The sequence below is a fragment of the Myotis yumanensis genome, unplaced genomic scaffold (genome assembly GCF_028538775.1).
Source record: "Myotis yumanensis isolate MYYU_CA2020_CCGP unplaced genomic scaffold, mMyoYum1.0.hap1 SCAF_1, whole genome shotgun sequence".
Taxonomy (NCBI): Eukaryota; Metazoa; Chordata; class Mammalia; order Chiroptera; family Vespertilionidae; genus Myotis; species Myotis yumanensis.
Genome location: NW_027223752.1, coordinates 217,665,561 through 217,688,355, shown reverse-complemented (window position 1 = coordinate 217,688,355; position 22,795 = coordinate 217,665,561). Strand labels below are relative to the sequence as shown.

At 46.4% G+C, this 22,795-nt stretch overlaps 2 protein-coding genes across 8 annotated transcripts in view; both read left to right on the top strand.

The window, feature by feature from the left end:
* The window catches only part of NWD2 (NACHT and WD repeat domain containing 2), a 153,505-nt gene extending 140,327 nt beyond the window's left edge, over positions 1 to 13,178 (top strand). For both annotated transcript variants that reach the window (XM_070398151.1, XM_070398160.1), the window contains 2 exons: positions 4,600 to 5,189; positions 7,093 to 13,178. In XM_070398151.1, the coding sequence (XP_070254252.1) occupies positions 4,600 to 5,189; positions 7,093 to 11,025 (4,523 nt within the window). In that variant the 3' untranslated portion in view covers positions 11,026 to 13,178. The remainder of the gene's footprint in view (positions 1 to 4,599; positions 5,190 to 7,092) is intronic.
* A 3,984-nt stretch (positions 13,179 to 17,162) lies between these two features.
* PGCKA1 (PDCD10 and GCKIII kinases associated 1) overlaps positions 17,163 to 22,795 on the top strand; it is a 70,760-nt gene continuing 65,127 nt past the window's right edge. For 2 of the 6 annotated variants that reach the window (XM_070398076.1, XM_070398129.1), the window contains exon 1: positions 17,947 to 18,042. The gene's annotated coding sequence lies outside the window, so the exon portion shown is untranslated. The other 4 variants (XM_070398085.1, XM_070398094.1, XM_070398113.1 and 1 more) reach the window with 4 other exon arrangements.

Here is a 22,795-nt window from a genome sequence, read left to right as displayed (position 1 = left end):
TTTCCTATTCTTGGCAAGAAACATCAGTTTGGGGAAGGCATCCTCTCTTCAGAATCATACAGCTCAAGGGTTCAGATATTTCATTGCCAAACACTTTCTTCTAATTTTCTCCACATTAAAGAACTCTGTTCACATAGATATTTAGGAAGATAAATAATTTCATACTATGTAGTATGAACTACTATGAGTTGTCTGTTTTCTGCTTGGGGTTCCATTGCTTAAAGATATACATGCTCAGAACAGTTTTATTTATTTTACATTTCAAACTCATTTTAAGACCATATCTGCACAATGAAAATTGCTGGAGAAGAACCCACTCTTTTAAATGGATGTACAAATAACCCTTGAACAATGTATGGGTTAGGGGTGCCAACACCCTGTGTAGTCAAATATCCACACATAACCTGACACCCCCAAAATTTAAATACTAATAGCCTACTGTTGACTGGAAGTTTTACCAATAACATAAAAACTCAATTAACACATATTTTGTATATGTATTATATACTGTATTCTTACAAAAAAAGTAATCTAGAGAAAAGAAAATATTAATAAAATCACAAGGATGAGAAAATACATTTACAGTACTGTACGTATTTATTGAAAAAATTTTACATATAACTAGATCTGCACAGCTCAAACCCATGTTCTTCAGGGGTCAACTGTAGTATCTATATATATATAAAAGCCTAAGCGACCATTATGACTGAACGACCAGAACAACCAGTCGATCAGTCGCTATGACACACACTGACCACCAGGGGGCAGATGCTCCATGCAGGAGCTGCTCTCTGGTGGTCAGTGTGCTCCCACAGCCAACCTCCTATGGCCAGCCCACATCTCATGGCCCCTTCCCCTCCCCCCTCCGCCAGCTGGCCTGCCCCAATTGGAACCTCCCATGGCCTCTCCCGCCCCCCAGCTGGCTGGCCAACCTCCAACCTCCCCAGGCCCCTCCCCTTAGCCTGCCAAGCATCTGGGGCCCCTACCTCGCTCCCGCCAGTTGGCCCTGAGGGCCCCAATCAGGACTGGGCGAGACGCCCCAATTGGCCCCGATCACCAACCAGGTCGAGAGACCCCAGCCATGTACGAATTCCTGCACCGGGCCTCTAGTATTTTATATTTTCAGAAATCTTGAAAATATGAATACTAACTAGAACCTGGAAAGGTGTACTATTTTAAAATGTAATTTTCACAACATTTCCAGTTTTACATTTTTATATAACAGGAGAGGAAGAGAAATAAATTAGACCTCAAAATGGTTCTCTACAGTCAAAACTGAGGGGTTAAAGGGATAGTAGAGAGACTAATGTCTCATGAATGCTAGTTACCAGGGCTGGGTATATCCTCCTAATGTTTCCTTTACCAGGTGCTGTGACTGGTTCAATTTTTGGATATTAAGAAAAATGCAAGGAGAGTAAACAAATACTGCATAGTAAGGAAGGGGGAAGTTTGTAATATTTATAGACAAGTAAATATCAGAAATTATTCATAAAAGTCCCCTGAAATCATGACAATGCACTTTGCTTCTAAAAATAACTCTAGAATTGACTTAATCTTTGATGGCTCTTTTATTCAGGTATATTTATTAGGTCTAGACCAGTGGTTCTCAACCTTCTGGCCCTTTAAATACAGTTCCTCATGTTGTGACCAACCATAAAATTATTTTCGTTACTATTTCATAACTGTAATGTTGCTACTGTTATGAATCATAATGTAAATATCTGATATGCAGGATGGTCTTTTTTTAAAAATATATTTTATTGATTTTTTACAGAGAGGAAGGGAGAGAGATAGAGAGTTAGAAACATCGATGAGAGAGAAACATCGATCAGCTGCCTCCTGCACATCTCCTACTGGGATGTGCCCGCAACCCAGGTACATGCCCTTGACTGGAATCGAACCTGGGACCTTTCAGTCCTCAGGCCGACGCTCTATCCACTGAGCCACACCGGTTTCGGCTTGCAGGATGGTCTTAAGCGACCCCTGTGAAAGGGTCGTTCGACCGCCAAAGGGGTCTCGACCCACAGGTTGAGAACCGCTGGTCTAGACCATCAACCAGGCATTCTTATGTACAGCCTGTCTTTTCCCCCCGAGCCAAGCTTAGGGGGGCTCTACCAACTTGCTTCGTCTGTATCTCTTTCTATGCTGCATTATTATCAACACTCCTGATTGCTAGTATTCATATTTTCAAGATTTCTGAAAATACAAAATACTAGAGACCTGGTGCACAAATTTGTGCACAGGTGGGATCCGGCTGGCCTGCCCTGATCTGGCCTATCAGGCCAGGCCAGCTGGGGGGAAGGGTCGTTGGCAGGCCGGACTCCTAGTCAAACTCCCAGTTGAGGGGACAATTTGCATATTAGCCTTTTATTATATAGGATACTACAGTTGACCCTGGAATACACTCTTGTCCATGGAGTGATACCCATGTCAGTGAGGTTACAGTTGACTTATTTCAGGAGTCAGAGGTACCAGTGAATATCCAGTTATCATTCATTATGTGTAGAGATTATGGTTTGGCCACTTGTCTCTCTTCATGATACTGAGAATGCAGTACCTAGCCAATCCAGCATGGCCCCTAGCATTTTACACAGATGCCTGGAAAAAATGTGGGCCAAAGGATGCTCTCTGAGGAGCTCATAAAGTTAAGATTTCTTGAATCTTTCCTAGTATACATTATAAGAAGTCCCTGCTCTCCTATAAAAGGAAGACTAGACTGGCCTCCTTAATCAAGTTGTCTGATGAAAACCCTTAGTAAAACATAATGACACAAATGACACTGCTCACTCAACACTGGTGGCTATAAACATATCTTCTTACTTCAGTTGCAAATTTTGATCAATCACTATCATCACTGAAGAATTATTATTACAGGAATCCCACTAAAAGGCATCATTTTAAAATAAAATCCCCACCTTCCTTAATAGTCACTGTATAGAATACAAGTATGTTTTAGGTTTCGCTTGATGTTGGGAGTTGAGGATAGCACGTGGCAATGTTTCCCGCTTATAACCAGCCCTATACATTCTGTATAAGTACCGCGCGCTAACCGATTGCGCCACTGGAGCTCCAGCCCTATACATTCTGAGCGCCATCCCCTCACCCCATGGTCCCATCAGACTCCAGCTCAGTACTTACCTTCTTTCCTGGCCTCTCCAAGTGGATTAGGGTCACCCTCCTCCCCACCCCCAATTGTTTTCCATCCCTGCACCATGTAATCCTCCTTCCTGGGACTGAAACAATCATAATACATTTATTAGTGGTTCTCTGTGATTCATGTCTGCTGTCCTCCACTGGACTGAGAGCTCCATAAAGGTTTTTTCTCTCAGCATTGTCTATTTACTCTCCATGGCATCCTGAGCAACCAGCAGCATGCCTGGCACATCATAGGTGCTCAATAAGACGAATTGGATGAAGGAAAGCAAAGGGGGAGGGAGAGAAGAAAGAAGGAAGTGAAGGCAGGTGGGCAGTTTAAAAAGACTGCATGCCTTAAAATCCATTTCATTCATTTTTATTTTTCTTCCCTAAAATAATGCACAAGTGATGTTTTACTTACGATGGATCTCATTCTAAATGTTCCTATGGAGCCTTGAGTGATTTATAATGTATATTTACTTGTATGTAAGCATCTATACTAATAATAGAGGAATATGCAAATTGTCCAGGACACCGTCACAGTAACGACCAAACAGCAGGCTGCATGGGGCGACAAGGCCAATAAGAGGGTTAGTGAGGGACGAGCAAACAACTGAACAGCAGGTCAGCAGGGGGGTGAGGGATGACCAGGCGACTGAACAGCAGGCTGTGTGGAGCGACCAGGCTGGCAGGGGCGGGCAGTTGGGGGTGATCAGGCAGGCAGGCAGGTGAGCAATTAGGAGCCAGCAGTCCCAAATTGTGAGAGGGATGTCCTGGATTGGAGAGGGTGCAGGCTGGGATGAGGGGACCCCTACCCCCCATGCACGAATTTCATGCACCAGGCTTCTAGTATGTTTTAGAAGCCTTATCTCAGAAGAAATAAAGTTACATACTAAAACATTTTTCTATACCTGATCTGATGGATATAATGTGGTTTAAGAGTGACATGGATAATTCAGATTGATCAATAATCAGATACGATCGTATTTTAAACATGCTTTTTATATTGATATTTACCCGTAACTGTTTGGGGTACAATGCACCTCAAACAAAATGGTGAAGCTACATGTAAAGGGGAGACTGACCAGGAAGCAGTAAACTGGATCTGTCATTTGGCCTCTTCCTCATTCTTTCCTCGCCCCAATGGGTCCCTGCTCTTCACTCTTAGACCCCTGAAGTCTGAGAGGAAAGCTAAGGAAGGAGTAACCTAAATATAAACTTGGTATGCTTTCTTTCTTATGCTTATGTTCAACCTCTCCTTGCTACTGGGGAGAGAATGAAAGAATTATATTTAAAACCCATTGTTCTGGGTTCCAGGCTGTGTAGGAAACACACACAGGAAATTAAGGAATGAAGAAATTATTCTATAGAATAATCTGCCACGAGGACTGGAGAGTTAAGAGCTGGGCTGACGGCCTGTTGCTTCTTTGTTTCATGCAATAAGCTGATTTTGTTTGCTTTCAGCTATAGAGGATGAGTTTGACTTCGCCCTAGGCAAGCAAACTCCCGCATTCCTGAAGAAGTGCGTCTGCTACATTAGGAAAATTGCTAACATTGAGCGTTTTGTGAAAATCCCAGAGATGGGAAAATACATGGATATCACTGGGACAGACCCAAGGATTATCCGGGACCCAGAAGCCCAAGAGAAGCTGATAAAACTCAGGGACGAATTTATTCCTACGATTGTTGCGTCATCTAACCTCAGAGTATACACGTCTGTTACTCATTGTGACATGAAACTTGGCTATTCCCAGGAAATAGAAAATCACTACATAGAAGGCCTTGGTAAACAATTTTATGAGGACATGATCGATATAATTCAGGCCACGGTACAACAGAATTTTGACACAGAGACTGATACACTCTATGACGAAATCCTCCAGCATTCCTCGTTATGTAAAACATATGCCTCTTTCTACGAGTACAAGTGCGAATCTCTAACCAGAGTCCATAAATACATCCTCCCGAGCAAAACCGGGTACATCAACCCGCTTATTATATATGGTGGACCATGCACGGGGAAGACGCTCCTGCTAGCTGAAGTGGCAAAGAAGGTAAAAGCCTACTCTTTTTCGTGCATATTTATAAAAAAAACTTGCTTTTGGGAAACGTCAAATTGACCATATTCATTTCCATTTTCTGTGTTTACTATCTGGCTTAGAATTCATCTTTTTGGATGACACTTCAGTGTTTCCCTTTTGCTGGTCTAACGGGTGTATGGAAAGAGGAAGACTCATAGGGTGCGAGTATAGGACAGCTTGATGTTTTCTCCCACTGTTCAGACTCCCACTGTAGGGCTGGCCTTCACTCGAATGGAAACGAGTGCGCATCTCACAGCTCTCCTCACCCCTCAGCAAAGACACACCCTCCAGGTGCTTCTGGGCATGAAATCAGTCTCAGTTCCACAACTAATATTTCCAGTCAAAGATGATCATTAAAATTTCAGTCTACATTTCTCTCCCCCAGCTGAGGCTTACCATAAGCAAAGTATCTACAGTGGTAGGCAGGGATGTGGCCATCTTTTTTTTTTTCTTTCTTTTTTAAAAAAAAAGATTTTTATTGATTTTCAGAGAGAGGGAGAGAAGGGAGAGGGAGAGAGAGAAAATCAGATTGGGCCCACGACATGGGCATATGCTGTAACTGGGAACTGAACCCACAAACCTTCGGTGCACAGGATGACGCCCAACCAACTGAGCCACACCGGCCAGGGCTCCTTCCTTTCTCCACACAGCACTTCTTCCCCTCCTTCCCTAATACCAAACCCCAACCTTTATGACCCCTATAGGGTTGCGGTGGAAGGAATGTAGGAAAGGTAAAGTGGCCAGAAAGTCCTGGCATGACCAGGACTGCTCTGACCTGGGCTCTGCACCCTCTGGTCTTGGCAGGTGTCGAGAGCTGCTTCCTGCCTCTTCTGAGGCCGCCTCATGGCTTCCTGGAGTTCCTTCCCTGCCACACCCCTTGTCCTGGCTAAGCATCTCTCAGCTAAGTTGTTTCCTAGCTTGTCACTTCCTTGGCTCCTAGATAGTCAACAACACACTTGTAGTATTTTTCTACCAAGATCCTCTCCATAGCACAGCAAACAAGGGAGAGGGAGAGGGAGAGGGAGAGGGAGAGAGAGAACTAGAATGAAAGTCAAATTAACTTCTCCAACTTTGTCTGCTGATAACCATTTAACTCCAAGCAAGTCATTTCTCCAGCCTGGACCTCGGTTTCCACTTCTGTTAAATGACACTGGAATTCCCGTGTTCCCTACAGAGAGATAATTGAGAATGATGACTTCCTGTTTATATAGTAAACTATTAATAAAGCACAAATTTAGCAAAACCCTTTTAACCAGATTTTCATGATAAATAATAATCATGATGACCCTGTAGCATCACAACATAGTAAAATGTCTCTGAAGCATAAAAGATTATATTCAGTGTCATTTTAGCACTATTTTTTATTGAATTCTAATTAACTGGAAATTTTTTCAGCCATATATGGTATTATGTGATCCAATTAATGAAAATATCTGACTTGATATAAGCATAAATTATTTTGTAAGCTACTCATTAAACACTTACTAGATACCTACTGTGCGCCAACAACCATGCCCAGAAATGAGATTCAGCATTTTAAAATGTCATGACCATACTAGATATTCAGATTTACTGTTTATGAACCACTTTGTAACTTTTAGACTATAAGCTGAACGTTGCCTTTGGGTGAAATATTGCTACTCACTATTTTATTACCTTTAGATGAGTGATCCTGAGGGTCTCACCTATAGATTTTAGGACGTGAGCTTTGTGACAGCTCTTTGACCTTCTCAGAAGGTTCTTCCGTTTCCTGGTTCTAGATGACTTTCTGCATGGCCCGGGTTCCCAGAAGTCTGACCTCTACGGAGAAGAGATGTTGCAGTATATGACCACGTGAATATGTATTACCATTCTAAACGCCACCTTTATGTTTTAGGCTTATGGCTGGCTACATGAACACGCAGGACCAGAATCAGACCCAGTAATAGTCGTGCGATTTCTAGGAAGCACAGACATGAGTACCGACCTCAGGACTCTCCTCCTGAGTGTTTGCGAACAATTGGCAGTGAACTACCGGTGTCTGGTTCAAAACTACCCTAAGAAGATTCATGACCTCCGTGACTTATTTATAAACCTTTTGAATGAGTCTTCACTGCAGAGACCTCTAGTAATAATATTCGACGCCCTCGAGCAGCTCTCAGAGAGTGACGAGGCCAGGAAGCTTTGGTGGCTCCCTGCTCACCTTCCCCGCTCCGTACGGGTCGTCCTCTCCACACTGCCCAACAAACACGGGATCCTGCAGAAACTAAGGTGCCTTATCCACGAGGAAAACAATTACATCGAGTTGATTCCCCGGGACAGGAAGATGTGCAGCCAGGTCCTCAAGCACCAGCTGCTGCGAGTCAAAAGGAAGGTCACCTCGGGCCAGCAGATTTACGTGAACAACGCGTTCTCCAAGTGCACGCTGCCCATGTTCGTGAACCTGACCTTCAGGGAGGTGAGACACTGGCGTTCTCACAAAGATGTCGATGAATCCTCCCTCTGTGTCACCGTTCATGAAAGTATAGAGCAGCTCTTCTGGTCCTTGGAGAAGAAGTGTGGTCAGAAACTGGTCTCCAGGGCGCTTGGTTACATCACCATGGCCAAAATGGGCTTGAGTGAAATGGAACTGGAGGATGTGCTGGCCCTCGACAACAGTGTCATGAATGAGCTCAATGAGCACATCAGGCCCACCAATCCCCTGAGAGTACCTTACCTGTACATCGCAAGGCTCAAGGAGGGTCTCAGTGGATACTTAATAGAAAGACACGTGAAGAACGTCACACTCCTGGTCTGGGCCAATAGACACCTGCAGCTCATAGCCCAGAAGCTGTATCTGAAGGAAGACAGTCACCTGCATGAAATGCACACCATCCTGGCAGACTATTTCCTGGGGGTCTGGTCAGGGGGCAGAAGGAAAGCCTTTTGCCTCGAAGACCCCTACTTGAATGGCTGCCTGGACTTGGAGAGCAGAAGCCTGCTGGAGGAAGAAAAGCACTTCATGGAACAGGCTTCATTTGACAGACAGGCCCCAGACCAGCCCTGGGTTTTCCAGTGTAATCCACTGGAGCCTGACATCTTTTTCGTCAATCATCGGAAAATGTCTGAGCTCTTGTACCACTTGACGAGGTGTGGAAAGACCGATGACCTGCTCTACGGCATCATCATGAACTTCAGCTGGCTTTACACCATGATCAAAATCGGCCAGTTTGACAAAGTGCTTTCGGACATCGAGCTGGCTTACAACTACTCGCAAGAGAAGGAGATGAAGTTCCTGGCCAACACCCTCCGCAGCCTCAAAAGCAAGGTCATCGCATTTCCTGGCTCCCTTTCCGCAGAGCTTCAGCAAAGGCTGCTGCCTGTCCTCAGTTCCCTGCCCAAACTAAGACACCTTCTCCTGGAGTGTGACAAGGACGGGCCCAAATATTGCTCCATTGTGCCGCTACATTCATCCATGGACGTGACGTACAGCCCGGAGCGTCTTCCCTTGGCGTCCAGCCACCTGCACGTCACCGAGATCCTGCCTACTTGTAACCCCAGGACTGTCCTCACGGCTTTAGAAAGCGGTTCCATCAGCACCTGGGATGTGGAAACGCGTCAGCTTCTCAGGCAAATCACCACGGCCCAGTCCGTCATCCTGGGCATGAAACTCAGCGGGGACGAAAAGTATCTTGTGGTGGCTACGACCAATAACACCTTGTTGGTTTATGACAATGTCAATTCCTGCCTCCTGTCCGAAGTGGAGATCAAAGGGACCAAGCATGGAAGTGGCTCCACCTACATCAATGGATTCACACTGTCCGTCAACCACGCCCTGGCTTGGCTCGAAGCCAGCAAAGACGTCACTGTCATCGATCTGCTCTACGGATGGCCCCTCTACCAGTTCCACTGCTGGTACGAAGTGACGTGTGTCCAGTGCTCCCTGGACGGGGTATATGCTTTCTGTGGGCAGTACCTGAACACCACCACCATCTTCCATTTAGGGAGTGGAGAGAAGTTATGCACGGTGACGTCCGAATTTTCAGGGGGCTTTGTGAAATTCCTCCTGATCTTGGACACGGCTCAAGAAATGGTCATGGTAGACAGTGAGGGGAGCCTTTCCGTCTGGAACACGGAGGACATTTCCAGCCCCCAGCTGACCGACGACTTTGACTGCCGGAGGGAAGACAGCGAGGTGGTCAGCATCGAGCTGTCGGAGGACCAAAGTGCAATTCTGATCTGTAAAGCCCTCAGCATTGAGCTCTTGGACACCGGCATGTGGAAGGTGGCCGAGAAGTTCCGGGCGAAGCACAACGAACGCTTCATATCCGCCGTGCTGTCCAAAAACGGAGACTGCATCATCGCGACCATGGAGAACACCTCCGCCGTGTTTTTCTGGAGGCGGGACACGGGGCAGTGCATGGCGAGCCTCCAGGAGGTCTCGGGTACCATCGTGAAGCTGGTGAAGTCCAGTCACCACAACATGCTGCTCTCTTTATCGACCAGCGGCGTGCTGTCCATCTGGGACGTCGACATCATCACGGCCATGTCCAACATAGACAAGACCGGGAAGCCCATCCAGAGCCTGGTGTTGCCCTCGAGGGGGGAAATCATCTACTCCCTGGACGGCTCGGATTGTGTGCATAAGTGGAACTTCAGCAGCGGGTTCATCGAGGCAGTGTTCAAGCATGAGGGCGTGGTGGAACACTGCGTGCTGACGTCCACCGGAGACGTGATGGTGACCTCGGATGACAAAAGCAGCCAGTACGTCTGGCACACCGGCAGTGGGGAAAACCTCTTCCGAATCAACGGGCAGCGGATATCGCAGCTGCTGATTACACACAACGACCAGTTTGTGGTGTCTCTGTGCGAGGAAAACGCCTCGCGGGTCTGGAGACTGGCCACGGGCCACCGGGTCTGCAACATCCTGACCTCGCTGCAGAACGCCTTCATCACCTCGGCCAACACCTTCGTGGTGGGCATGACCCAAAGCAAAGTGCTGGCCGTCAGCCTGTGGACAGGGAGCATCACCAAGAAGTTCTGCTGCGAGGATGGCACCACCATCGTGAGCTTCAAACTCATCCCCGACTGCCCCGACATCATCGTGTTCATCACGTCGGCCGAGACGGTGAACATCTGGAGCCTGACAGATGAGGTGGTCTGTCGCCGCGTGCAGCTTCCCAACAACTTCCTGAAGACCCTGGAGGATTTTGAGATTTCTCCCAATGGAAAGTTAGGCATCATCTCCCGGGGAGATGAAAACATCAACGTGCTAGATTTGCACAGCGGTAAGCTGCGGGTGGTGCACGCCTCCGGGGTCATCTGGAGGCAGAGGTTGTCTCGAGATGGTCGCTACCTGGTGTACATCTGTTTCCGCAGCGGGGAGGACGAGGATGAAAATGGTGCCATCTCCAGTCTCATTGTCATGAGACTGGCCGACGGCAAAAACATCGGTGCTTGTTCCCTCTACAAAACACCCACGTTCCTGGCCCTCTCCCAGAGGCACCTGCACATCGTGGTGGGTTTTGACGACGGGAGCATAGGGATTTACACGGTGGTGGACCGTGTGGACGCTGCCCTGAAGATTAAAATCGCCACGTCGAATAGCAGGCAGATATTCAACAATGCGACACAGACATCCAGGGCGAAGTGTAGCAGCTACTGTTTCAAGGCGTCTGTGGATTGCTTGTGGAGAGAGTCTACTGAGGTCTTTGCCAGAGACAGTCCGATCACGGTGAGTGAGCCCACGGAGCCCAACGAGGCGACGCCCTCCAAGAAACACAATTCTTGCTACGACCGGGTGTGTGCTGCCCTGGAACCCAGGGGCCACAGCTATGGCCCTGATAACTGACGGAAAGGTTTTCCCTACTCATCAGAGACATGCGAGACAGGTACCAAAGAGCGGTGGGCGGAGTATCTCCCATATCCCAAATGATAAACGACTCATTTCTTAACAGACAAGGAAGAGGCCGGCGTCCCAGTGTGAATGATTCACATGCTCCTGAAATGCACAGAAATGGGAAATCGGTTTGGGGTTGGTCCTTCCTGTCAGGTTTACCCAGGATTGAAGTCTTGAGACTTTCCTAGAGAATTTGTAGAAATCATATTTCAATGACTACATCACCTGGGGAGAGAAGGTGGTTTTAAAACTGTGGGGGAAGAAGCAACATAACTCACACCATGGGTCCAGCTGGGAGAGGCTGGACCATTTGGACTGGCACCGGTTTTATAGAGATCAGATGAAATCGCAGACACACAGGGCTGTTTGACTTCCAGTGATTGTGCGGCCATAAGTAAACACAGCCTTAATCTCTTCTTACATTTTACAATCCTGACAACTGTGTAAACCCAGTCTGCAGAAGGAAGGCCTACCAGTGCAAAATCATGTATCAAAGATGCCCAGACGTACTCCCAGTTTCCCAAGAGAAAGGATGTGCAATGTGAGGCCACGAACTGGTCTGGGATGAGAGCTACCTGCCACCGTCATAGGGCTACCGAACCCGCAGAGTCGGCCTTCGTGAAAATGCAGTTGCGACAATTGCATGCCCAGGTTTCTGTATAACGGGACATACGGTTTTTGAAGCTACTTCCTGGGCTGCAAAAGAACACATTTACTAAGGAACCACAATCTTTTCATGGCTTTTTGCAATGCCTACCTGTGCTGGGTGCAGAGATTTTCGGGAAGGGCATTACAGATTTGGTCCAAACACCTGTTCATTTCTATCATCGTACTAACAGAAGTCTGTGCTGTTCAGTATGGAAGCATAAATTATTTCCTAAATCCATGCAGTAAATCTTAACAGAAGGAACGCTTTCTCGTCACACCATCTATGAAACACTGACGACATCTGCCTTACTCTTACTCCTCCTCTTTCCTTGGAAAACCCAGATAGGTGACCAAATACTCTGGGACAAATGGAAGATGCCTGTCTTTGTGCTATAATATCCCATAAATCTTCGGGGTGTCCAAAGGCTCTTTATTGTCCCTGTTTGTAATCGCTTTCTTACTTCTACACACTGTGTGTTTGCTTCTTTATCTGTCTCCCTTTCCGCTCCAGGACTCTTCAGAAAGACTTTTCTAATTTTCTCCATGTCACAGCAGAAGCTGTGACATGATGGATTAAATCTTTTTTTAAAAAAACTACGTCACCCATGTAAAAGAAAACATTACATCTCTAAAAGGGAAAGTGATTTTCTTCACGCATGTCCGTGGATAACTTTCCAAAGGGTGTCAGTAGCGATGGTTTGGTTTTGCTTGAAAGGGGCAGTTGTGACTTGAGTAGGCAGAATAATGAACAAGGAACTGACTCGCTTTTGGTCCCACGCTGCCATGAACTCATCACATATCCATAGACAGATCTTTCACCTCCCTGCTGTACTGTGTTTGTAAAGCGTAAAATAAAGATCATGGTAGCATCCCTGCTATAGCCCTCACAGGGATGTAGGGGAGCAATATATGAAAAAATATATAGTGACATCTTGATTGTTGGAAAGAGATGTCATTCAGAGAGGAACACCCAATCCACAGTGAAAGAATTTTGTCAGGATGTCCCTCCTGATCTAGCTACCAGCCAGGGAGGTGGTACCCAGAGAAGGCCCAGCCCAGGTACAGATCACCTGGAATTTACTGTATGAGGCGATGCTTTTTTTAGCACTTCAGAGGCAACACATCATATTCCTGTCATTATCAGTTGGACCTCCATGCCACACATTTCTAAGAATTAAATGCCTAGATGGATTAAATGTAGTGTGTGAATGTTCTGTGTAACAGCCAATAGAGTTTAACAAGTGACTTGAATGATTTTTCCTAACTTGTTTGCAAACTGATAGCTCATATTGAATGTTTTTATGTAAACTTTGTATTGTTGGGAAGAATTACCCAATCAGAGATTTATATTTTCATAAATGTTACATTTAGTTAAATTTTGTTACAGAGTTGTTACACTAGAAAATTATTGCAGTCTTCAAATAATATACAGTCTTGTGTATGTATTGTTTGTATGAATAAAGGATAAACTATGTAAATTTGTGTGGCATTTGTTTTTCTCCCAACCTAGGCAGATGTAGTTAGAGATTGTTAGTAATAATAATTATTATTATTCGTGCTTACTACTTATATACCAGGCACTATTTTCGGAGCTACGCATGTACTAAACCATGTAATCTTCACAATAGCTTTATGTGTTAGGTACTGGTAGTATCCCAAATTTACAGATGAAGAAACCTAGAAACCCAGGTCTAGGGAGAATAGTTGAACAGGACTTCAATGCACAATCAATGTACTTTTTTCTCAAAGCACATAAAAATATAGCGTTGAGTATCTGGTAGGCGCTTTCTGATAATGACCTTTAAGACCTTTTCTAACTTTCAGATTACAGACCAGGCTAGGCACTGAGGATTCCTGGAGGTCTTTGCAAACTCCCCGGATCCTCAGGTGTACCACGATAGTTAGTACACTATTCAATTCAGCAAATATTTATTGGGGCATATATTTGGCCCAGAAGACAAAGGTTAATAAAGTAGCATGTGCCTTCTAGGGTTTCACAGTGTTAACAGGAAAACAAAGAGAAAAACAAGTTCCATGTGTAAGTTCAAGGACAGTGTGCTTCCCGCTGGAGCTGGGGGTGGTAGTGGGAAGGACGATAACCAAGGACTTGTCCACTCATAAACTCCCTGCAGGTGAGAGACCCCGGGACTTTCCCACATGCACCTTATCTTTTTATCACCTATTGGATCTGAGAAACATTCGCACGCACGCGCGCGCACACACACACACACACACACACACACACAGAGTTTTTTTAAACAGGGCAGCAATGGAGGGCTTAAGTGGTGATAACTAGGAAATAATCAGGTGAAACTTTGTATCTAGCTTCATGTGAAAATCATTCTCAGAGAAATTTAAAATCAAGATGTTAAGAAAAATATTGAATTGTCCATCAGGCTTATTGCCTCCATTTCATTTGGCTGAGACTGATTTCTATTTAAAATTTACCCCTCCTGAAAATGATTCCACTACCCATGCTAGGGAATGCCTTCTTGGATTCTAATCTAAATCCTTCGCATTGAAAGTTAAACCCTCTTCTCTTTTGGTTCTCAGAGAAAATATAGAGGAATTGACCATTAATCTATACTAATAAACGGGTAATATGCTAATTAGACTGGGTTGACCGGACATCTTCCAGTCTTCCTTCCTTCTGGACAAAGCCACAGTGGCAGGGGCCAAGGTGGAGGTGGTTAGGGGTGATCAGGCCAGCAGGAGAGAGCAGTTAGGGTGATCAGGCTGGCGGGGGGGGGGGGGGGCAGTTAGGGGTGATCAGGCTGGTAGGCAGAGTCATTAAGGATGATCAGGCAGTCAGGCAGGTGAGTGGTTAGGAGCCAGCGGTCCTGGATTGTGAGAGGGATGTCTGACTGCCGGTTTAGGCCCGATCCCAGAGGATCGGGCCTAAACCGGCAGTCAGACATCCCCCGAGGGCTCCCAGATTGGAGATGGTGCAGGACAGGCTGAGGGAACCCCCCTCCTGTGCACGAATTTCATGCACCAGGCCTCTAGTCCTATATAATAAAAAGCTAATATGCTAATTAAGCCAAACAGCAGAACGACTGTCCAAACAACCTTCCAGATGAAGCTGGGGCTACAAGGGCTGGCCAAAGCTGTGAGGGGCTGCAAGGGCTGAGCCCCTTGCACAAATTTCATGTGTTGGGCCTCTAGTATTTATATACACGAATTTCATACACATGGAATTTGTTACTTAACTAAATATCTTCCTAGCATTAAAAACAGAACAAATACTGCCTGCTTGCTATATCCAAAGCATTATTCTATGTCCTAGGGTGATTTGAAAATTAGTCACACACAACTCCTGCCCTCTGGAATCCTACAATCTAAAGGAGACACAACTAAGTCAGATGTAAGAGAGACTATGACTCTGGTCAATATGGCTCAGTTAGTTGGGCATCACCCTGTGCGCTGCAAGATTGGCGGTTTGATTCCAGGTCAGGGCACATGCCCAGGTTGTAGGTTCAATCCCTGGTAGGGGGTGTATAGGAGGAAGTCAGTCCATGTTGCTCTCACATTGATGTTTCTCTCTCTCTTCCTCTCCCTTCATCTCTCTCTAAAAGTCAATTAAAGATATTTATTTTTTAAAAAGACAGACTGTGATACAAAGTTGTTAATAAAAGTGAAAACCAAGTGCAGAAAATTCACCATAGAGGAGCACTGAACTCTGGGAATCAAAAGGAATGGCCAAGAGATGATGACAGAGAGCTGAGGCTTGAACAATAAATAGGACTAAGCTGTCAGAATGTCAGAAAGACATTTCGGGTGAAGGAAGCTGTAGGAGCAAAAACAGTTGATTATTTTGGATGAATTCAAATGCTATGTTGGGATTTTAGACTTTATTCAGTAGTCAAAAAGGAATCATGAAAAAAAATTTTAGGAGAATGGACTGATTGGCATGGTATTTTAGAATGACTCAGGCAGTACTGTATCAGATGGATTAGAGATGGATGAGACCAATACAGAGACTATTGCAATGATCTGAGATAGAAAGTATAAGACTTTGATCTTAGGACAGTGGCAGTGAGAATGCTAAGAGGAGGGACAATTCAAGAGTGATTTCAGGAACAATTGAAGAGCTTAACTGACTGGAGATGGTGATGGAGAAGGAAAACAAATTCCAGTTTCAATTGCAACTAGTAGATAGCAGAGTTGCAAATATAAAATGAATAGTTTAGAATACGAAAGTTGTGGCAATAATAAAGTTGGACCTAGAGAGTTCAAAGTTTCAGATATCCATGCAGGCAACTGGAAATACACCATTCATCCAATAGAGAAATCTGAGCTAAAGATAAAGAATCCAACCAGTTACCTCTTTCTTAGAAGTCTAAAATGCCTGTATGGTGCCTTTTTGTTACAATGTAAGCCAATACCATACACTTAAAATTTTTGTCCTTTTTTTTTAGAACTATATTGACAAATCTATTCAAATTAGCTTCCCTATCTTCCATGACTCGTCAATTGGAAACAATTGATATGCCAATGAAAACACAAACACATTTTAAAAACTAAGTGAATTACGGTGTTTTCAGTTCCACATGCTTCAAGAAACCATCGGTTTCTCTTCTGTATTTTGCACAGGGACCCCTCAGGTCCATGTGATCCTCAGGAAGTACAGATCACACTTTATATAGACACACCAGAGGGTGGGGTTTCAGTGTATCAACATGACAAATTATGTAGCTCTGGTAATTTGAGGTTAACATGACAGAATCCCAGCCTTTACTTAACCAGCCACTTGAGCAGATTAAGAGCCATGATCTGAAAACCGGACTATACATCACCGCCCCCCCCCCCCCCCCCCCATATCCCTCACTGTTTCTGAACCCATGTGTCTGGGGTGGGACCCAAGAATTTGCATTTTTACTAAATTCCCCCAGGCGGTGCTCATTCTGCTAGTCTGGGAACCACACTTTAAAACCTAAAATAAATAACAAAGTCTTTATGGCCAGAATCACCTAACTGGTAAATGTACCAATATCCTGTGGACATTACTAAAACACCAGCTAGAAGTTGGGCGTGAGGTTCCTTTATTGTGACAAACCGTTTGACCCGAAAATTATGTAAAACAGAGTATAACTTCCCTCATAAATCTGTCACTTTAAAACATGCAGGTACTACACGACCGGGAAGATTCCGAAAATGAGTTTTCCTCCATGAAGGCAATTGCTATGTAAATGGCGCTGGAGTCACTTCAGTGGACACATTAAGAACCAAGGGCAGTGGGTATAGCATTCTCTGCTTGCTTCTCCAGCACCCTGTGGTATCCCTGGATGAGTTGGAGGGGAGAGAGAAGAGGGTGAGCTAGGTGGCGCAGTTGCTCAAAACATTGTACTTTGGAGCGCAGGTGGAAAGAATGTCCCATGCTTAAGTAATACTTTCGGGTAAAACAATCGGTTCTTCACCCACCCTAGGTGCGCGCGCGGATTACAGCAAGTACAGGCGTGGAGCTCAGGAGGTGGGACGAAGCGTTGCAGCCGAGGCGCCCGCCCCAGGAAAAGAGAGAGAAGGTAGGGGCGGGGAGCATGATTGTATTGAGGTCCCACTGTGGTCTAGACAGGCCAGCGCCTGCAGCTTCCCCGGGAATTAGCCTGGGGGCGGCTGCGCTGTTACAGCTCAAACCATCCATGTCACAAAGGCAGGCGGCCGTGCACACGCCAGGTCTAAGCGGCCGATGCCAGAACCGCGGAGGTTACTGAACAACACAGGGGTGAGGGCTGTAGATCTACTTGCCAGGGGTGCATGGATTTCTCTCCCCACTTCCGTCCCGAATCCCGGGAAGCTCCCCTCTCCCGACAGCAGGACAGAAAAAGTTTCCAGCAGGGGCAGGAGGCTGCGTGCAACCCGGTGCGGATGCTCAGAGGCCGGGCGCCAGGAGTTTTTGCTTCAGTGCGTCCGGGAGGCCAGCACCGGCTGCGGGGGGGTCGGAGTTGGAGATCGGAGCCCGAGCGCGCGCCGGGGTGCAGCCAGGGCACCACCGCGGGAGCCGCGCTGCCCGGGGCGCGCAGGTAAAGGGTTACACGTGCCGGGGAGGCTCGCCCCGGGCCGGCCACGTGATGCGCCGGCCCAATGACCGCGCCGGGGCGGCAGCTGCGAGCGCCGCGGGCTCCGGGCGCCGTGGAGCCGCTGGTGTTTCCCGGCGCGGCCGCCCGAGGCCCGCGAAGCCATGGGCGCCGAGACCCCGCCGCCGCCGCCCGGCCCCAGGTAGGACCGACTCTGGCCCGCGCGTCCGGCCCGCCGCGGGGAGGACCAGGGCTCCCAGCTGCGGAGCTGGGCTTGGTGGCATCATTTCCCCGACTTCTCACGCGGGTGATTTTTATTTCTTTATTTCCTTTTGCCCTGGGATGAGGCGATTCTCAGTTTGATTACTTGGGACAAGTCTCATAAATCAGCAAAGGCACGGAAAGAGGCAAAATCCAGGATAGGGGGCGGGTGGGGGACTTGTACCAAGTGCCCAAAGGTCAAGACAGTTGGTAAAGCTTGGCATCTAGTTGGTGTAGGAAACACTTTTGTTTTTAAATCCCTAATTAATGAACTTACAGCCGTGCCTGAGAACTTGACTTGGAAAAACTGCAAGAGATTTTCCTTTATTTCTAAGTCCCTCCTCCCCCATTTTTAAGCATCTGAGTCTCTCTTTTTTTTCCATAAAACGGAAATGGAACGTGACCGCCGCTGTTTCTCCGAAGTGTCCTTGGGTCCCAGGATTTGGCCCCTTGGGGTGCTGGCGCCCTGGGTGGCGGAGGGGAGGGCTGGAGGGGACCGGGGACCGGGTGCGGTGCGAGGTAGGAGCACGTGTTGACCGAGGGCGCCAGCTGCAAAGGGTTAAGCGGTCGCGAACTATTTGCTGACTATTTAATGATTAGGCCAGCTCCGCCTGGTCACTTACTTGGGTCTCACTGACCTTGGCAGCCCCGGTGAGGTGGAGGTGAGCTGTTCACAAACCACCACTGAAGAGTTGTTCCGATGATGTCAGACGGAAATCAGTATTGGGGGGTTTCTTTCTCCAGGTCTGTCATTCAACTCTCTTTAGTAACCGGGCACATGTTATTGTCCATTGCTGTGTAGATGTTTGCCCAGCGAATTGAGAGGAAGTCGGTGTTCATGTGGTTCCAAATCCTTACAGATAGATTTTTCTTCCTGTCACTATGAGAGGGAGTCACTGGCTTCGCTTCTCACCATGACTTAGGGATGTCCTCCGTGGTTGGAACCAAGCTATTGGGTGTGTGTGGGGGGTGGGGGGGGGGGGGAGGAGAGTTAATAGCTGGGGGGAAAAGATGAGAAATATTTGAGAGTTGAATGAGAAAGAAATGGAAACAGGCAGCTGCTTTTAAAGACAATAGAGTGTATATTTGCCACTTATTCCCACATTTATTAGTAAAACTCCAGCTCATACTGTTTTAAGGAGGAGACTAAAAAACAGCAGTGCTTACAGAGCACCTTAGCAGTCCTGAGACACTTCACTGAAGCAGTACTTGGAAGCACTAAAGGTAGAGTTCTTCAGGGGTTATTTGCATGTATCTGGAGTGTACGGAGTCAGTTATAGGAAGCTGCCTTGATCTCAGAGGAGGAATGGACCAGGCACTGACAAAGGAAGGCAGGGTTTATGATATTTCTCTTTGTCTACTCCCTCTATCCATCCTGCTCCTGCTCTTTCCTCAGCAACTATGTGATAAATGCCTGTCTCATGGCACCTGGCCCCAGGGCCTGGTCCTCTTCAAGGTGGTTCTAGAGATTTAGAGAGACAATGACATGGAAAGATAAATGCGAGGAATCTTAGCTATGTACTAAGAGCTCTAGCATATATGGACTTTAAAACAGAAAACTCGTGTATCAATGAAATATGTCCATTAACCTAAGAAATGGAAGGCTTCCCCTGACTTCTCACCTCGTGCCTCTCTGAGCCTGGTCACACTACCTACCTGGCTGAGCTCTGGCCAGAGGCCCAGCCCCAAGGGCAGAGCAGGTACTGCCCTCCCGGCTCTTGGAACGGCCCTGCCCTGGGTGCCCCAGAGCCCATTGACTGGGCTTCTTGGAATGGGCTCCAGTTTCCGAATAATTGACTGCCAACTCCCCAGTAGCTGGGTTTCTTCCACCTGGAATGTTTCAAATGTTCCCCTCATTTCACAATTTTCCCAGTTACCCTGAACCTTGGGCACTTTAGGGGGAGTCTTGGTTAAATAGTACCTCGGTCCTGCCTTTTTTTTCCTTCTTCCTTTTTTGGTCTTTAGATGATCTGGTTGCAGATAAAATTTCTAGACATCTAGCTCTGGCCAGTGTTGCTCAGTGGATAGGGTGTTGGCCCTAAGACTGAAGAGCCTGGGGTTTAAGTCCCAGTCAAGGGCACATACCTGGTTGCAGGTTCCATGCCCAGCCCCAGTCAGGGTGGGTGCTGGAGGCGACCAATCGATGTATCTCTCTCACATCAATGTTTCTCTCTCCTCCTCCTCTTCCTCCCTTCCACTTTCTCTAAAAATCAATAGAAAAAATATCCTCGGGTTAGGATTAATAACAAAAAATCTTTTTTTCTAGAAATCTCTAAAGGAGGAGTTGCTAGGGGAGGGCAGATGTAAGCCTTCACCCATCTGCAGGTCCGATGGGGCACCCACTTGTAGCCTTTTTTAGTCTGGTTACCATGTGAATGCTACGTAAGAAAACGAAATGAAATATTTTCTCTATTGGCACCCTGAGTATGTCATAGTCCCACAGAGATTAGAATCTTCAGAAGGACTATATGTCATCAATATGACCCTTTCCTAACGCATACTTATACCACACCCATCGGATGCACTTGTGTCCTGAAGCAGATGCTTAACAGAACTCAAAATACTGACTCAGTCATTAACATCTTAGAAAAGACACTCCTCCGCTGCATAGGACAAAAAGAGTATCATGTCCCAAAGGTCACCCCTAGCAGTGAACACTGTTCTGTTCAGAGTACAGGTGGCTCTAAAAATAAATGAAACCCTGGTCTGGCCTTGGAGACAAGCACAGGTGTAGACCCAGAGACAACAGACCCTGTGAGGGGTGCTGGGGACACAGTCCTTGCCTTCAGAAAAGCAAGGAGGACGTGAAGCAGAGCCACCTTTTATGGAGAAATTACTTATATATTCACTAGCATTCTTCTATTGCCATGTAACAAACCACTCTAAACCACAATAGCTTAAAACAACCACCATTTATTTTGTTTATGGATCTGCAGTTTGGGCTGGAGAATCTGCTGTCTTTTCCAGACTCCCCTATGCATGTGGGGTCACCCAGGGTGGCTCTGCCTCTGAGGATTGGCTGCCCACTGCTGAGTCAGCGGGGGAGCACCTGGGCCTCACGCCCCCACCACTGGGCAGGCCCAGTGTAGCTGTAAGAGGGCCCGTGGAGTCAGGGAGCTTGGAGGCCCAGCCTGATTCAGACACAAGCTGCTTCTCTTCCAATCTATTTTAAAAGCAAGTCAAGAGAATTGTGCGGGTTCAGGAGGGCTGGAGAATTGGGGCCATTTTTGCCATCTACCACATTGGCAGAGCTCTTTATATAACTTAGCTAACTTAATCCTTTCATCAACGCTAGAGGTTCAGGCAGAATTCCTATCCTACAGGTGAAGAAACTGAAACACACGTTCATCTGAGTTGGGGCCTGCAGCTGGTGAGTGATGGGACCGCATGGTGGTCACCTGGGAACTGGTTAGAAATGCAGATTCATGAGCCACCTCAGATCTGTTGAGTCAGAATCTGCACCTTAACAAGATCCCAGGTGATTCTGAGAAGCACTGCACTGAAGGGTGCCTGGGAAAACCATCCTTAGAGAGGCTGGAGGGAGAACATTCCAGGCAGGGAGAAGCAAGAGCATGCCCTGCAGCTGGAGCCTGCAGGCATGTGAAGGAATTCCTGGATGGAGGGGGTCACATTTCTGCAGTAGAGAGAGGTAGTGTGAGGCTGATAGGATCTCTGATCCTGGGGATGAGTCTACCTTTTAGGAAGCCGACCAAAAAGGGCCTGGAGGGGAGTGTGATGAGGTGGTGCTGTCATCCGGGCATGCCATGAGGACGGCTCAGAATAAGGGAGGGGTGGTGACAAATAAGAGAGCAGTGGTCCAATCTGGGAGGCATTTCAAAGCACATCCCACTGGACTTGATGCCAAATTGGATTCTAAGGAAAGTAAGAGAGGAAGCGAAGGTGGTTTCGGACTGCCAAGTTCTGAATTGTTTCCCAGCCTTTGGGTTGGGATGTTATCTTTGCATACATTTCTTTGCTACTGAAAAAGAAGATATTTTTTTGGTGATCATGGTGGTTTTGCCAAGAGTCCTAAATTTGTATGCCCATGTAAATGTCCCATACACAGTGAGAGAATTCGGGAGGCGGGCAATTAGTTATAGTGAAACAGCTCTTTGTAGAGTTCTTCTACAAAGACCCTTATTAGACCCTCCCAGCTGCACTGTAGGTAGGATGATTATGCCCCGTTCACAGGTAAGGACACAGATTTAGCAATGTCGCTCAGTCAGGACTCGAACCCAAGTCTACTGACTCCAAGCCCAATGTTCTGTCTGTGCCCTGAAACACGCTGCAGGCTGTATATTTGGTCTTTGGAGGAAATTTTCAATCTGATCAGTTTGGGGTCTTGTTTTGTCTTTTATATGCACTGTGCCAACTCAAAGAGGTGCTTGAAAATTTATATGATTGAAAGTTGATGATTTTGAAGTGACTATTTCATAGACATTTGAAAATGCCTCATAAAAACTGGCTTCTTTCCTCACCTGGTTTCCTACTTTTTTAAATTTCCATACATTGACCCCAATGGCAACAAATTGCACTTTATATTTCAAACGATGTGAGCTACTTTGCAGCTTTTTCCTTTGATTCTTTGAGTGATAAAAAGATTATGATTATTTCCAATTTGCAGCCTTTTCCTTTGATTCTTTGAGTGCTAATAAAGATTATGATTATTTCCAAATGCATTTTTAAGCTTGTTCTTAAGCAACTAAGCTTAGGCTTAAAAAAAATAGTATAACTTACCATCAATTACAGAATCATGACCCCCAAAGGGGTTGAAACACCTGGCTGTATGGAAACTGCGG